Here is a 16,216-nt window from a genome sequence, read left to right as displayed (position 1 = left end):
ACTATATATGCCCAATGTGATTTAAAAATAATAAAATCAATGATTTATGACACAAGACAGCTTCACCAAGGGCCTTTTAGTATTGCTTCCAGGGTTTATTATTACCTTAACACCTTTCAAACAGGTAGGTTTAAAGGATGCTCAGGCATTTTAACTAGAACACAGTTGTTATTTTTGTTTTGAACCAGATCATCCTATACACATTGCCATCAAAATTATGAAGTGCATTGGAAATAAACATTGAGAGCTAAAAAAAAAAACCCACAGTTCTCTTCTTGATATGTTTTAAAAACAGAATTCATTATTTTCCCCAACTTGATCTATTTTAGGTGCTATGGAATTTCATTTTGGCCATTGGCCTCAGATATTATTCTCATTAGCTTTGCTGATTTAAGCAGGTTGCAATGATTAGCAGCCCTGATGGCCATCCCATCCTTTTCTTTTTCATGGTTTAACTTCCTTCTTTAGTCCCAGTCCTTTTTCTCCAGCCTCAGAGGATATGAGATGCTAGTCACCATCTGTAGAGCAATACTCCCTCATTTTATGCATTGTGACATCTTCCTAAACTTCGTTCCTAGATCGAATAGCCCCAGGTTTGCACCATAAACACCCCCATCTACTGTACAGATGATAAACCAAGGACTGAATGGGATCTCACACACAACTTCGAGAACCTTTATACTTTGTGTGAACCCCAGTAATTTTGGTTGCATTTTATTTAGAAGTTTTGACTTTTATTGAATGGTTTATTTGAGTGTCAATTTGGTGAGCCAGTTCCCACCTATTTAATCTAAGGTTTGTTATATGAAGAGTTAAGAGAAGTTATTGGAGGATAGATGGGAAGGTAGAGAACAGGGATCTCTTGCAAGGAACACATTGAGAATTCCTCCCCAAATATCAGCACTCAGAAGGAACTCGAAGATGTGGTCTGCTTGCCAACCAGCACCCTGATGCCCTGCTAGATGTAACTGATGAGCACCCATCCTTCTTGAGCCGTGTGCTCCATCAGCAAAGCCAGAGCGTGCCTGCAGTGTTACCAGAGCTGCACTAAAGGGTGCTGGGCTTCCCAGGGCTTAGAATCATCACTGAGCTGTAGGAGGGAGGGTGAGTTCCTGGAAGCGGTGGAACTTGAGCTTGCCTTTAGGAGACTTCCCAGAAGGTCTAAAAAGGGGAGATCAAACTTTCCAAGAGGCATGAGTGGGTTTGGCTTGGGTGAGGAGCCACAGCGAAGTTTGCTGGCTGAATACAGTGGAGATTGCAGAAGCCAGAAACCCAGAGTGACCCATCCGAGCGAGTACAAGATGTCCAGTGGGGTAAGCTACTTAAATTTTCTGAATTTGGGGGGCATTACTTGTAACATGAAGGCAAGCCAGTGTCTACCCAAGAGGGTAATTATTGGGTTCAAGTGAAATCATTGAGTAGAAATTCTTTGTAAAGGTAAACTGCTATGTGTTGGCAGAGGACCATGGTGGCAAAGTGGTGGCAAGTGGGTAATTAGAGAACTAGACCCCCGGTCTTGGGGTGAGGAAAATAAAACTTGCCAGTCCAAGTCAGCTCCCCAGCGAAGTGGATTTCCCACGTGGCATCGGTTCATTTCCGGTGAGGTGAGTGAAGGCATGTGCCCAACCCAAGCTGATCACTGGAGAGTCTCTCCTGGCACCATGGCATAGCTGGCGGTCAAAGCAGCAGTCCTGACTCCCGGTGTCATATTTGGGGTCACATTCCATCTCACAAATATTTAAGCAACAGTGTGAGGGCAACTTGCCAAGTCACACAATACAAAACAAATATCTCTTTGTGATTGTTGCCTCAGAGTATGTGGTTTTGTGAGGTTCCCAAACCATCCAGTGACTGTGTCTGGAATGTGACAATAATTTGTAACAATGGTGGCATTTGCGCTCTCTTTTTTTATATTTTTATTTTTTGGTCAACTTTTGTGACATGCTCCTAAATCCTGAGAAAGGGCTGCAAAAGAAATGTTCAGAAATGTTCTAAATGGGTTCAGAAAACTTGTGAACCCCGCCTGAACTTTTATTAGAGTCTCCCACCACTCAGTCGTTTGACATCAGAACAAGGAAAGCATTATTTGTAACAGCATGTGTGAAATCCCGGAGGGGATTCTTGAAAGAATTAGAGTGAAAAATCTGTCCCAAAGAGACTGCAGGCGGAAAGTAAATGATCAGCTGGGAAAACATGTAAATCAAAATATGAATCTTTTTTTTTTCTCTCCTTTGAAGGACACAAGAGCTTTCTCTTGGGTCATCAGCAATACAGGACAGAGGACCCGGAAGAGTAGGTGTTGTAATCAGAGGGGACCCCAGAGCACTTGTCACTGTGGAGGAGGGAGTGTGAAAGAGGTGTCGTGCTGGCTCTTCCATGGCTCCAGAATGACTGCCTCCTATCGAGAAAATAAGATAATAATGGCTGCAGAGAAAGAAGCAACACCTAGAAAGCGTTTAAGGCAATAACACATATAAAGAGCTTTCACAGATATTGTCTGCTTAAATATTTAGCTGGTGATGACCCTGGGAGGTATATATTGCTGCCCAGATTATATAGTTGGGAAAACTAGGGCCCTAGTCAAGGTGACCCAACTGGGAAATAGCGCGATGGAGTATGCCCTGGAACCCAGAGGTGTGGTTTTGTTTTGTTTAATTCTTTTTTTTTTTTTTTGAAGTGTAGTCGATTTACAATGTTAGTTTCAGGTGAACAGCAAAGCGATTCAGTTATACAGACATACATATATTTTCAGATTTTTTTCCATTACAGCTCATTACAAGAAATTGAACACAGTTCCCTGTCAGTCCTTGTTGTTTATCTATTTTATAATATAGTAATAACATTCATTATATTCGTTTCAGGTATACAACAAAATGATTTGATATTCGTATATATTGCAAAGTGATCAGCACGATAAGTCTAGTTAACATCTGTCACCTCACATAGTTACAGTTTTTTCATTGTGATGAAAACTTCCAGGGTCTCCTTTCACATATGCAATACAGTATTATTAATTATGGTCACCATGTTGTACATTACATCCCCGAGGCTTATTTATTTTGCAACTGGGAATTTGTACCTTTTGCCCCCCTGCTAATGTCATGAATTGAATGTTGTCCACTGCACCACAGCTGGGAACGCATAAAAAAGATGGAGAACCTGGCGTCTCCAAGGGTTAACATGTCCCGAAGTGGGTTTTTCGTGTCTGGTTCTAGGAATGTATGTAAGTGGTTCCTGATCGCTCTCCCTCTCCCCCACAAACACACATTAAAATTAGTTTAACTCACTACGTTAAAGGCAAATCTGTTCTTGCTGCCAAACTCCGGAGACACCTCAAGGGAATTGTGTGCATTATAAATCTCCAGGAAATGAAGAGGGTTACAGATTATAGTATATTTGACACATTTGACCTAGGAACATGCATAGAGAGCTAGCTCTTAATACTTTGAGGGCCCCATATCCAAAAGAACAATTTAATGTCCCACCCAGTCTTCTTTCTACTCCCACAGACCAACTATATGTTGATCATATATCTGGGTATATGATCTAATCTCAATAGTTTTCCAATTCTAATTTCAGTATTTCAGTTTCACTTATTTCACTATTCCCATAAAAGAAGTAACGATGTCTTTTTCACTAGAAACCTGAGCAGAGGCCTCTCACTCCACATAACTCTGCGGCACGTAGCTCCCTGCACTGCCAGTAGAGCCTCTCCTTGGTGCTGGATGCAGGCTGCCAGCACTGGGGGACCATTCCACCTGGGTGCCCCGAGTGTTTGTAAGTATCTGAAAATGTAGGGAACTCCCTGTGTGTTAGCAGATTTCCTTTCCTGAAGTCCGGGGTACGTGGCGTTACTGGGATGTGAGCCCGGAAGGCATCCATCCTACCAGAAACACGCCAATAAGGCTGTGCCAGTATGACCACCAGCATCCGTTCTGGTCAGTGCCTGTGTCACCCAGGTTGTGTTTTGAGTATCAGCCGTGATGGTGAGTGTTGCCACCACCTTCAGGCGTGTCTGAGCAGTTCCATGAGGGAAGTCTGTGCTCCTTGAACAGTGACTATGGAGGGAGGAGAGAGTGAGGAAATTGAAAGCTGATGGAAGGCAACGAGCCTGCACTTAGCACAGGAGCTGTTGGTCCAAGCTGAGCAGTAAAGATACGGGAGCATCTTAACCCTGAGCCAGCAAGTTATGTCTCGACTTGTCAGAGTTGGATTCTCATACAGAGAAGAATGGGCGGAAAGCACCCTTTCACTGACGTGCTTTCTTTGATGCTAAGAGCATCATTTGAAATCACCAAGCAAATTAGACATCTCTGACACTCGCTGCTCCTTGGGCTCCAGAGCTGAGCAGCATTTTTTAGGCACTGTTAGTCCACTTCCTTCCCTCAATGAGTCAGAAGTGGATATTGAGATTTATAAGTGGGCGGAAACTCTGTGTGGCGTTAGTCTCAGAACTCAGGGGCCGAGAGCTGTCGGTGAAGTAGGATTCCTGCTGTCGGTGAGCACACCTTCTGCCCCGGTGTCAGCATGACCTTTGGGCTGGTAAGTGCTGGGGTTCACCACTGTGGAAAGTGGGACCTGCCACCCATCGGGCTACTGGGCAGAGATCCAACCTTGGTTTTAAAATCAGAGACTCTACAGGCTACAAAACTGAATATATATGGAATTTTAAATTTTTCTCCAGGAAGTAGGAAATCATAAATAAGTCCCTTTGGTTAAAGTTTTCTCTGCCTGTGCTAATGCTGTTGCCAGCTAATGCCACAGCCTTGGTGTTTTCACCAAGATGGGCTTTTTGAAAACCATTCTTACTTCTTTACTTCTGTTTACTAAGCTCAGTTGAAGAGCCCTGTAGTAGAGGAAAGTCTGAGCTCAGAGTCAAAGACCAAACTTTGTGTCCATAGCAACCTGAACCTCAGTGGCCTCATCAGTAAAATGGGTTTGTGGCGAGGATGTTCAAGGCAGTGCTTTGAGCTGCCTGTTTAGGTGGAAGGAAGCCCTGTCCTTGGTAAGGAAGCAGAGTCACTCAGCGGGGTTGTTTAGATGCAAAACCCTCTACTTGTGTGTGATCCTGGACAGAGTTATCTTGTTACTTAGAAGCTCAAGTCACCCTCCTACCAGAAAGTCTGTGTGTCTGTGTGAACATCTACCCAGTCATCATCTCTGCTTCTGTCTAGTTTTGAGAACAAGAGAATTGCAAATAATGGGAGAAAAATCCATTGACCACTCTTTGCCCTCTATCTCTGTGGCTTGAGGTTATAAAGAAAATTTCATTTCCCTTATTATTTATAAACAATCAAAATTAATAAACACAAAGAAAAGGAAGGGAAAAATATCCCCCACATCTCCCTTCCACACCTTTTCCGTTTTTTTTTCTTTTTCTTTTCTGTTTTTTTTTTTCCTGGGGGGAGGGTGGTAATTAGGTTTTATCAATTGATTTACTTTTTAGAGGAGGCACTGGGGATTGAACCCAGGACCTCGTGCATGCTAAGCATGCGGTCTACCACTTTGAGCTATAAATACCCTCCCCCCACACACACCTTTTCCCTTTTTCCCTGGCGGGGAGGTGGGAACTTGGTTTCTGGGTGAGTGATGCCTCCTCCTTCACCCTTTTCCACCAGGTGGGTGGCCACACGATGCTGCCCATCCGCTGGATGCCTCCGGAGAGTATCATGTACCGGAAGTTCACCACCGAGAGTGATGTCTGGAGCCTGGGGGTCGTGCTGTGGGAGATCTTCACATATGGCAAACAGCCCTGGTACCAGCTGTCCAACAATGAGGTGCGTGGCTGGGTGGCACCAGGACCCCGAGAGGGCTGACGCCGAGAGGCGCTCCTCGGCTGGAAGTTGAGCCCCAGGCTCATGTGGCTCTGTGGCGAGCAGCACCTCCCAGGTGGCCTGCCCTGTACCTAAATGTCATGGCCTCAGTAGGGTCACCGTCCCAATGTAGGAGTTCTAGAAAAAGTGCAGCGTTTGCTGATACGCCTGTGATTCCCTGGCGGTGGGACCGAGGAGTCGTTCTGTGCTGCTCATCTGGTAAATTAATAGCAGATGTGGGCGTTCCCGCACCCCTGGAGTCCAGCTAGGTTTTTGGTATGATTCCAGTAAAGTTTCAAGCTTCTTTCCTTTTTTGCACATTTCACTAGAACATTTACTTCTAGTGAGAAACTCAAGCATTTTGTTTGCCTTTTCTAAGCCTTTTGCAAATATGTCTATGTTTGAGGCGTAACTTCTTGATCAGGCCCCTCACTTCTTCAGGCCCACGTCTGTCTGTTATCCAGTTCCGTAACCCAGTATGACTGCTTATTTCTGTAGTGTGGGGTTCCCTGGCCAGTCAGAGTCCTGACACAAAAGTGACCCAGGTTCCATCTCAGGCCAGTAAAACGAAAATACTCTGGAATTTCAGGGTATAGTTTGAGAGCGTTGTAGAGACAAAAATTATTTCTCCACCAGTTTGGTGAAATCGGTGTGGCTTGAAAACTGGATAGAAACCCATCAAATTAACCATATGATCTACCAACCTCAAACAATTGTTCGCTTTCTTGTTAAAAAAAAAAAAAAAGGAAACACCGAGTGGGTCCCTTGAAAATGGCCCCCCCTTCGGCGCCGATGTGTGCCGTGCCTGCCTTGTGCTCCCTCTGGCCTGACCCTGTCCTTGCTCCCGCCCGTCCAGGTGATAGAATGCATCACTCAGGGCCGAGTCTTGCAGCGACCCCGAACGTGCCCCCAGGAGGTCTACGAGCTGATGCTGGGGTGCTGGCAGCGGGAGCCCCACATGAGGAGGAACATCAAAGGCATTCACACCCTCCTGCAGAACTTGGCCAAGGCGTCCCCGGTCTACCTGGACATCCTCGGCTAGGCCCTTCCCCAGACCCGTCCTTCCCAGAGCACCTCCTCAGATGGGCCCAGAGGATGACTGTCTTCTAACTGCCGCTGGATGCCACCAGCCTGCTGCTGTTCACTGCAAAGACCCCGAGAAGCTTTCCGAGGAAGCAACGTGTCCTTCTCCATCCGTAGACACAGTATGGACTTCTTTTGGCATTCTCTCTTTCTCTCTTTCCATCTCCCTTGGTTTATTCCCTAATGTTTTTATTTTTCTCTTGATTTATTTTTCATCTCCCCTGCTTTACAGTCCTTCCCCTTTCTTTTTTTAATCAATCTGGCTTCTGCATTACTATTAACTCTGCATAGACAAAGGCCTTAAGAAACCTAATTTGTTATATCAGCAGACACGCCAGTTGCCCACCACAACTAACAATGCCTTGTTGTATTCCTGCCTTTGATGTGGATGAAAAAAAGGGAAAACAAATATCTGACTTAAAACTTTGTCACTTCCGCTGTACAGACATCGAGCGTTTCTATGGATTCACTTCTATTTATTTATGATTATTACTGTTCTTATTGTTTTTGGATGGCTTAAGCCTGTGTATGACAAAGGAAAACTTGTGTTCAATCTGGGAAGCCTTTATCTATGGGAGATTAAAACCGGGGAGAAAGAAGATTGATTATAAACCGCAGAACCGAGAGGAACAAAGACACCCATTGGGATCAGCGGGCGTCAGTCCCAACTTAAGAAAAACCCAGCGACTGTCAGCTGGGAGGAATGTATTCGGCACCTTCCCCTGAGGACCTTTCTGAGGAGTAAAAAGACTCTGTGCCATGGACTCTTCTTTTCCCATCACCAGAAACACGAGAGTGTAGCACGGAGAACGATGGCTTCCGGGAGGCGAGACGGCGCGTCGCGCACTCAGACCGTCTTGCCTTTGGAAGCCATGGGGATTGCACTGCTTTGTTTTTCCAAGTGTTGTCCACCGAGCCTTTGTCAAGGTCGGCTGAAATTAGGTGGATTCTTGTCCAGAGATCGTTTCAGGGTCCGATGGGAAGCCGAGGACTTGGAAAAGATGAGACAAGCTACAAATTCAGAGGCAAGTTTCTCTTACATTGAGCTTGTCAGAGAGCACTTCCCTCCGACCCCTGCCCTCCACTCCACCCGTCCTTTGAACTGTGCAAGCAAAACTGTGCATGGTCTTTGTCGATTAATACCTTGTGTGCAGACACTACCGCTCCAGACGTCCTGCCCCTGGTGTGTAGAGCAGAGCCCTAAAAGGCGTAACTTAAGTAACTAGGGGAAGCTAATGGAATTCATTAGCTGAGTCTAAGTGTCTCTGGGTCGTATGGCGGTGATGGGTTTTAACGAATATGGACCCGGACACCTGGCTATAGCCTCAGTCATGACGCACCCACTGTGGGAAGGGCAACACTGATCCCTGAGGGAAAGGAACCCTCACCCACCCTGGGGGTGTCACACGCACTGATGCTCAGCGTACACGGGCCAAGACCTTGCTCTGGGCTCTGGTTGGGAGAGTGGTTTCATTCCAAGTGTACTCCACTGTGGATATGCTGTTTTGTTCTCTTCACTCCATTGAAAAAAAAAAAAAGTAAAAATTGAAAAAATTGGGCACAGCATGCCAGTGGGAGGCTATGCCCAGACCAAGCTTTGGAGGTGGGCTTCTGGGCATAGTCACGGGTTTTGCGAAAAGAGGTTGTAAATTTAACTAGAAATTTACAGTTATCTGGGTAATCAGTTATACCAAGGAAGAAACATTTTTCTGTTCCTCAAGAAAACTTGCTACCCTCTGTGAGGGGACTTTTGCTAACTTGACATCTTTATAACACGAGCCAGATGGAAGGGGAGTGATTTTAATTCAACTTATGTCACTTTATTTCGTATTTGTTTCTGAAGGTGCAATTGCTCTGTTTCGGTTTTGCTTATGCCCTTAATTACTGGAGCACCTATATTTTCCATTATAGGCGTTGAAAGCCAGTTCTCAAAAAATCAAAAATGTCCATTCACAGAGAACAAAAGGAAATCCGGTAGGATCTGCCGTCAAGAGGAGGGGGCCGGACAAGACGAACCCTACAGTCCTTTCAAGTTCTGCACTGGCCTATGGGACATGGGAGTTGAATCGTTTGTTCTTTTTGTCGGTGAAAAAAAAAAACCCTCCAGAATACACATAATAATATAACGAAAGCCATATCTCCATGATATATACCTGCGTGTATATATCCTATTAAGGACCCATGGTACTGTTAAAACACTGTGGCATCCTGTGAAGCAGTGAGAAGAGGCAGATTTGTACAAAACTTTTCTAGATTCCATCAGCGAGGACTGAAAACCTACACGGGTTTGTCGTTCTGCGTGAGCTGCTCTGGGGAAGGAAGCTGCAAGTTACTGGTTTTATTTTCACAGGCAGCAAAGGAGGTAATACTCTAAGGGATCAAATTCAAGAAAGGGCTGTGCAGTTTTCAAGCCAGGATTTGTTTCAGGCAGATGAGAGCAAGGGGAGCTTTCCACTCCCCTCCCAGTGTTGTGGTTTCCTCTGAAGGAAAAAAAGCAAAAAAAAAAAAAAAAAATTCTTTTTCTCTTTACCTTCTGACAAGTCCCTCAAGGTCTTGAAATGAAAGGTTCTATGCAAGTGCAAAGTTTTATAGTTATTTATATTGCCGATTATTATTAATTTTTTTCCTCTGTTGTCTCAAGAGGATGTACTGATTTCAGAGACGTCTTGCATTGAAGGAATCCCAGATTGCTTTTAAAGTAGCCGAATGAACCAAAAACTAGCTTCAAGTATCCGTCCCTGTTCCTCCACAATCCCCTCTTCTTGTGCTCTTGTGATTTTTTTTTTTTTAAGAGAAGGGGCATCTTCATTCTGCAATGTAAAGCTCACAGAACATGGCCGGCCATCACATTCATTAAACACAACAGGAGTGGTGACAAGCCTAATTCTCTAGCCCAGACTCAGCCTGACAGTTGTTTCCATTTATAAATTGTCGAAGAGTTTTCCAAACACTTTTCACATACGTTGGCAAACGAACCCCATTTTTTAGAGGTGAGGAAATTGAGACTCAGAGAAGTTAAATGGCATGCTAGACCCCTCCAGGCCCCACTGGGACTTAATCAAGGTGCTCTGACTCTGAAGCTCACGATTCGATCTGCTGGAGACCGTGGTCCAGAAGGGAAAGCACGCGAACAAATTCATGAGAGACAGAATGCAGTCCGTGAGGTGACAGACAGCTGAGAGACGGTGATGTGCCCTCCTGCTCATAGCTTCAGCTGAATCCCTGTACACTGAGCCAAGGTCATGATCAGGCTTATTTAGGAAACATTGTGAGCTGTGCCAGAAAAGGTCATATCAGAATTCGTATCATGTGTTCACATCAGCGCTACCTGTGAGAGCTTCACGTATTTATATGTGTGTTATAAATACTTGATTTATACACAGACAAACACACACGTGTGGTGTGCTTGTGAGCTTATGTGTAAGTCTATAGGCGCACAGTAATAGGGATGGTTCTAAGTAGGGTGCAGAATGAATCATTTGCTTAAGATCTGCTAAATAACCAAACCTTTTTAATGTCATGTTGCTGTTAGTGCTTCCATTTTCCATGTGGGTAGGACTACATCACACTTTTCAACTCTCTGCGGTACTGCATGGGTGGAAGACATATCTTAAATAATGTGCTTCCCAAAACAACCAAATCAAAGCCATCCCACTACCTTGAGTCCTTTCGCTGGCTCCTTGCAAAGGCAAATGCGGCCTGAAATAGATCTCCTTATGTAAAGGTCCAGAAAAAGGAAAATCAATTAAAAAAAAAATCCCTTTGCACATTGGCATTATGCTCACCTTGTCCTCCCTTTGCCCTTGTGGGTTCGGAGTCCAGGTTCCCGAAGGGAACTGGAGGGTCGTGAGCCCAGAGTCTTGAAGGCCCAGGGTGAGAATCCGAGACCCCACCGCAAGGCGAGCGACTCTTAGGAATTCCCGCATCCTAACGGAATGCAAGAGACGACGCTGTGAAATGCTGTCTTTTGCAAAGAGCCATGACAACAGAGTCCCTTGGTCGGGAATAGACGCTTTTGGGTTTTTTTCACTTTTCCTTTTGTAAATTGGGCCTTCTACAATGCCAGTAACATTCAATTGTATATCTAATTACATCAGTGACTACAGACACACACGCCCTCCATTCTCTTGCTCTCTCCTTTTCTCCCCACGTGAGGATTTTTGTTTCCAATGCTGAGCTCCGGTTTGGCCCTACATCCCTGTTGCAGAAAAACCTCACCAGGAGGATGGCCAGTGACCCAGCTTCTCAGGTGGTTAAATGCAGTTCAAGCAGTTTTTTCACAATCCGTAATGATGGCATGCGGAGGCTTCGAGGCTGAGAGAGCAGACGGTTTTCTAAAGAATTCGGGGTGGGAGGGGTGGGTAATCAGACGCCACAGCACACGGAGGGGTATTTCCTTGTCGTCAGGGCCGGAATGAGCCACTGCTGCTGCAAGTCAAAGGTTCCCGTATATCCTTTGTGTTTGTATTTTCTTCTTCTTTTTTCTCTTACCTTTATTTATTTATGTATTTATTTATTCATATATATATATTTGCTCCATTCATCACAAACACAAAGCAAAGCAAAAAAAAATATATATATATGTATATCTGTTGCAGGCAAAACACTGTGAATCTCACAACAGCAACCAAGCAACTCTTTTGCCATCTTAACATACGTCTCAGGAGACGAAATGGGAAAACATAGGATGTCATCTTTTTCAGTCTATGCATTCTAGGCCAGGTCTGTGTTCGCTTTCTTTCTTTGGTCTGTGCATCAATGACAGTGATCGCGAGTGAAGGTTGGCTGAATGTCCAACACACGGAAGCAGGCGTGATAAAAGCTGCTAATTGCTACAGGTTGGAACTGGGGAAAACAATCTGGAGAGAATGAAATGTCAAGGCCTCCATCTTGCAGCTTGTATATCTTACTATTGCTTTAAAATGTATAAAACAGCTGGAAATGTTTTCAATACAAGGTCTTTAAATTAAATGTGGATTTTTAACTATAGAATCCCTTGACAAATGGTAAATTATGGTGAAATATTGCTCCCTGCATTCAGTGATCATTACCTATCACTTACAAATCTTCCCAGAGATGTGGGCACTCTGCATTTGCTTCTGTACGTGGAGAGATGTTTGTATATATCCAGGCCGTACACACACACACACACGTCAATATCTCTCTGAAGTTACATCGCCCCTTAACTTGTGACCTGGTATTTGAAACTCTCTTTTTATTTGCTTTATTTTCCTTTTAATGTGACGTCTCTGTGCTGATACTTACTGGTTCTTGTTTTGCAATCTGTTTTGAGGTCCATTGCTTTATTAAGACCCACTGCATCTTGGCTGATTTCAAAGTGACACCAGAATATCAGTGTTAAAAAAAAAAAAGTTTCGTTTGTAAATCATGTGACCAGCTTCTCTCAACCTGACACGGAAAGTCTCTTGTACTACAGTGTATTTAATAAAAATGATGTCTTACAATAAATACCATCCTCCAAAAGACACGGAAAGTGACATGATGATTACTAGAATTTTCACAAGGTGTGGTGTGCTCTTTGTCTGTCTGTCCGCCTGTACGTGTGCATTTTAGGTGTGGTCCCTGCAGGTGCCTGCGGTGTTCATGAGTTGAAGGCAACGAGAATGCAGGTTTCCTGGTCAATCCGTCCTAACCTGACACTTTCGACTTACGTCTTGGATAACCAGAACATGCTTGTCCAGTAGAACTTTCTGCAGTGATCCAAATGTTCTCTCTCTGCACTGTCCAATATGGCCAGCTGGCACTTGATAATGTGGCCATGTGGCCATGTGACAAGAGAGCTGACTTTTGAATTTGATTTAATTTCCATTAGTTTACATTTAAATAGCCACGTGTGGCTCACAACTACCGTGTCCCAAAGCACAGAGTGAACAGATAGAATGACCACGATTTCTAATAGATCAGACCTAAGAAAGTTGCTGGGAGAAATGCTGTGTATCGTGGCCTAGGGTTGGGGCAGCTTTGAGAATCTTAATGACCCAGGAGCAGAAGTAGCCAAATAGAAAATGCCACATCCTCTCAGCCTCTCTGTTAACCAGTGTTTCCTAAATCAAAAGGTGAAGGAGGGCAAAGTCAGGGTGGTTTGGCAGGGAGGAATCTGGTCGCCTGTCTCTGGCCATCAGAGCAGCCCACCCACGCTTGCATTTCTCAGGGTCTCACAGCCATATTTCCCGCTGTCTGACCGCTTGCCCCATGTTCTCTGAGAGGCATAGGGGACATCTGGGCATTCCTGGTGGAGGCTTCAGGAGCAAAGAGTTTGGCAGTGGACTGTCCCCAAATCAAATGCCTCTCACTGGCACAAATATATTTTCCTTGAGTTAAAAAAAATACGAGCAGGTTAAAACTCAGCAGGTACTTGAGGAATTCAAAGCTGTGGAATGGGGGGGAACAACTTGTCCAAAAACCCAGATAGGATCACGTGTCGCTATGAGATCCAAGTGTACATCCCACTCAGAGAAATAGGATGAAGGAACGGAAGCGCACCCCGATGCCTTGGCCAGCCAGAGCCCATGTGGACAATTAAAGATCCACACTTTACCAGACCATGTTTTTATTTTCCTATTATTTGTACAGTTATAACTGATAATCAGTTTCCATTCTAAAGCTGAAGTCAAGTTTTGCCTGCTGCTCTGCAGAGCCCCATCTCATTTTCTCCCTCAAATACACCCCTTTAATTCAGCCTAAAGGGCACCTAACTTCTTGGCTAGGAACGTCACTTCTGAAGTATTGTAACCAACAACCTCATTCGAACAGGCATCCTTCCCTTTGGAACAAACTGACTAATAAAACAAGTGCTTACTGTGAGCCTGGGTGTTATGTGCGTGTTTTAGTTTCCTGCGGCTGCTGTGACAAAGTACCCCAAACTGAGTGGCTTCAAACAACAGAAGTGTCTTCAGTCTCCCAGTTCTGGAGGCCAGATGTCTGAGACGGCGGTGTCCGTCATGTACGTATTCCCTCTGGAGACTCTCGGGGAGAATCTGGCCCGTACCTCTTCCAGCCTCTGGTGGCCCCAGATGGTCCTGGGCTTGCGGCCGCATCTCTCCAATCGCTGCTTTGGTGGCCACACCGCCTCCTTCTTCTTTGTGTGTCTTGTAAGGACACATGGGACTGCATCTCAGTCCCACCCAGATAGCCCAGGATACGCTCTTCCTCTCTCTTTTGCCTTTCAAGGTCATGTTCACAGGTTTCAGGGATGACTGCGTGGCCATACCTTTTTGGAGACCGCCATTTCAACCACTACACTCTGTTAACTCACCCAGCTCTTCCATCAACCCTGGGAGGTAGGCACTATTACTATCCCCAGTTTACAGATGAGAAAACCGAGGCACCGAGAGTTGAGGAACTTGCCAAAACGTGCCAATTTCAAAAGAAACTGACCAGCAAATAGAGTGCTCACTGTTTGCCAGGGACTTAGTCATTTAATCCTCAAAACAAGGGAGGCACTCAGGCGGTTCCAGTCCAGGCAATAGCAGAAAGGCAGGCGCCCGGCCGGCCTAGGGAAGCCTGCAGGTGGGGTTTGGGCTGGCCACGTGGCACGGCGTTTCGGATCTGGGCTCCAGGCTCTGGAGACTGGTAAAAGCAACTCAAAGCCCAGCCCTGCAGGAGTGAGGCAATCCGTGGGCGCGAACGCCAGGACGCCAGGTTCAAGGAGACGAGAGAGCTGCTGCTCTGGGGTGTGAGGCCTTTGGTCATGAGGGACAAGATCAGAATTTGGCCACTAGACCAAAACCCAAAGTCAAGTGACAGTCCCCAGCAAGGTCAGGGGCCTTTCCTGGAGCCCAGGGCTCCTGAGTCCCCCTTCCCACCACTCCTTACTGTAGGGGCGGGTGAGCTTACCAGGGGAGGCGGCTGCTAAGCAGCGGGGTCCTGAGGTTTGCACTGACATGAGAATGCCTCTGCAAACCCGGCCCCTTCCCTAATGTCAGTGCTTCGGTGCGCTCCCATGGTTCGAGCTAAGTGATAGCTACACGCCCCACCCTCCTGCCTCCCACAGGTGGTGTTTTACAATGCATGCAAGGCTCAGACCAAACTCATGCAACAAGCAATGATGTATTGTTGACTACCAGCCTGCTCTGTAGGCCAAGACACTGCCCTGACCTGACCTGGCGTGGAAGCCACAGATGCAGTGACGTACTAATGCCAGGACCAGCCTGGCCTCTGTTCAGATCAGGCGACAGGGAGGGACAACGAAAGACCCAGGGAGCTCTGGTCACTGAAAGCTGTATCCATCTTGCCAGGTTCATCTGCCTCCTTCACGTAGGAATGATGACATTCGTGCAGTATATCTAATAAATCGTCAGTCTTCAGAATCAGTCATTTCACTCACAGACACAACACTGTAGGGTCCCTTATCCTAATTAGCAAATAGTCAGATAGTGATAATATTTTAAATACCGATTACCTGCTAAAGCCACTTCTCACGTGGGCGCTGCCCCGGTATGTCGTTAGCTGTGTCACGACATCTCATGGCGGCTAGCGTGTGAGCTGGAGTTAACGTGCACACACACACTGCACTGCAGGGCCTGGCCTCAAAGTCACACCGATGCTGTAACAGCCTCCCTGTGGACACCTGCAGCCTCTTCTCCTATAACAGGGAGGGAGGGATTTGTAGATACCAACCTACATGTGGGAAATGTGACCCTCTTCATTTCCTTTAAATCAGGCTGTCTTTGCCCCAAGTGCGCATCCAGCAGGGGCGAGATCAACCTCAGCCGTTACAGGGCGTGCCTCCCTTTCCTCAGGCAGCCTTCGCATCTCAAGGCTCACTGATACCCAGGAGGTATGAGAAGGGCTTCCAGTTAGCTGCCCATCACAGTCCAGTGGCTCTGAGAGCCCTGCAGCCAGGACAGCTGTCCTCAGACGCATCGCAGCCATTGCCAAAGTCTGCCCCCCGGACACCCAATCAACTGGGTCTAGACTGTCTGCTCTCAAGACGCACAACACTTCAATCTGGCTTTTAGTTTCATGTGGCTCATGGAAACTTCTCTTTCTCTTTTCCCATTTCATTATACTTTACAAAGCATACGTGTGTTTTCAGAACAAGACGGAGGCTTCCTGCATTTGTTCAGTCTTTCATCTTCCCTGGAAATCTCAAAGCTTCCTTAATTTAGGTGAGGGTTCTCTTCACATTGTCCTATTTTTCTGGCAAAAGCAGTTCTTGCTGTGGGTCAGAATCACTTGCAGAACTTTGGAAGCCATGGAAGCCAAAGCCTCACCCTGAAAGAGTTAGTTTCTATTAGTCTCAGTTGGGCAAGACATGGGTTTGCTTTTTTTTCAAATTTTCTAGATGTTTCTACCAT

At 45.8% G+C, this 16,216-nt stretch overlaps 1 protein-coding gene across 1 annotated transcript in view; it reads left to right on the top strand.

Moving 5' to 3' along the window:
• Positions 1–12,382, top strand: part of NTRK2 (neurotrophic receptor tyrosine kinase 2) — a 326,277-nt gene extending 313,895 nt beyond the window's left edge. The window contains exons 19-20 of the mRNA XM_072959196.1: positions 5,619–5,777; positions 6,670–12,382. Coding sequence (XP_072815297.1) covers positions 5,619–5,777; positions 6,670–6,855 — 345 coding nt within the window. The 3' untranslated portion in view covers positions 6,856–12,382. The remainder of the gene's footprint in view (positions 1–5,618; positions 5,778–6,669) is intronic.
• The last annotated feature ends 3,834 nt before the right edge of the window (positions 12,383–16,216 follow it).

Source organism: Vicugna pacos, chromosome 4 (assembly GCF_048564905.1).
Source record: "Vicugna pacos chromosome 4, VicPac4, whole genome shotgun sequence".
Taxonomy (NCBI): domain Eukaryota; kingdom Metazoa; phylum Chordata; class Mammalia; order Artiodactyla; family Camelidae; genus Vicugna; species Vicugna pacos.
This window is presented reverse-complemented; position numbering and strand designations above follow the sequence as displayed.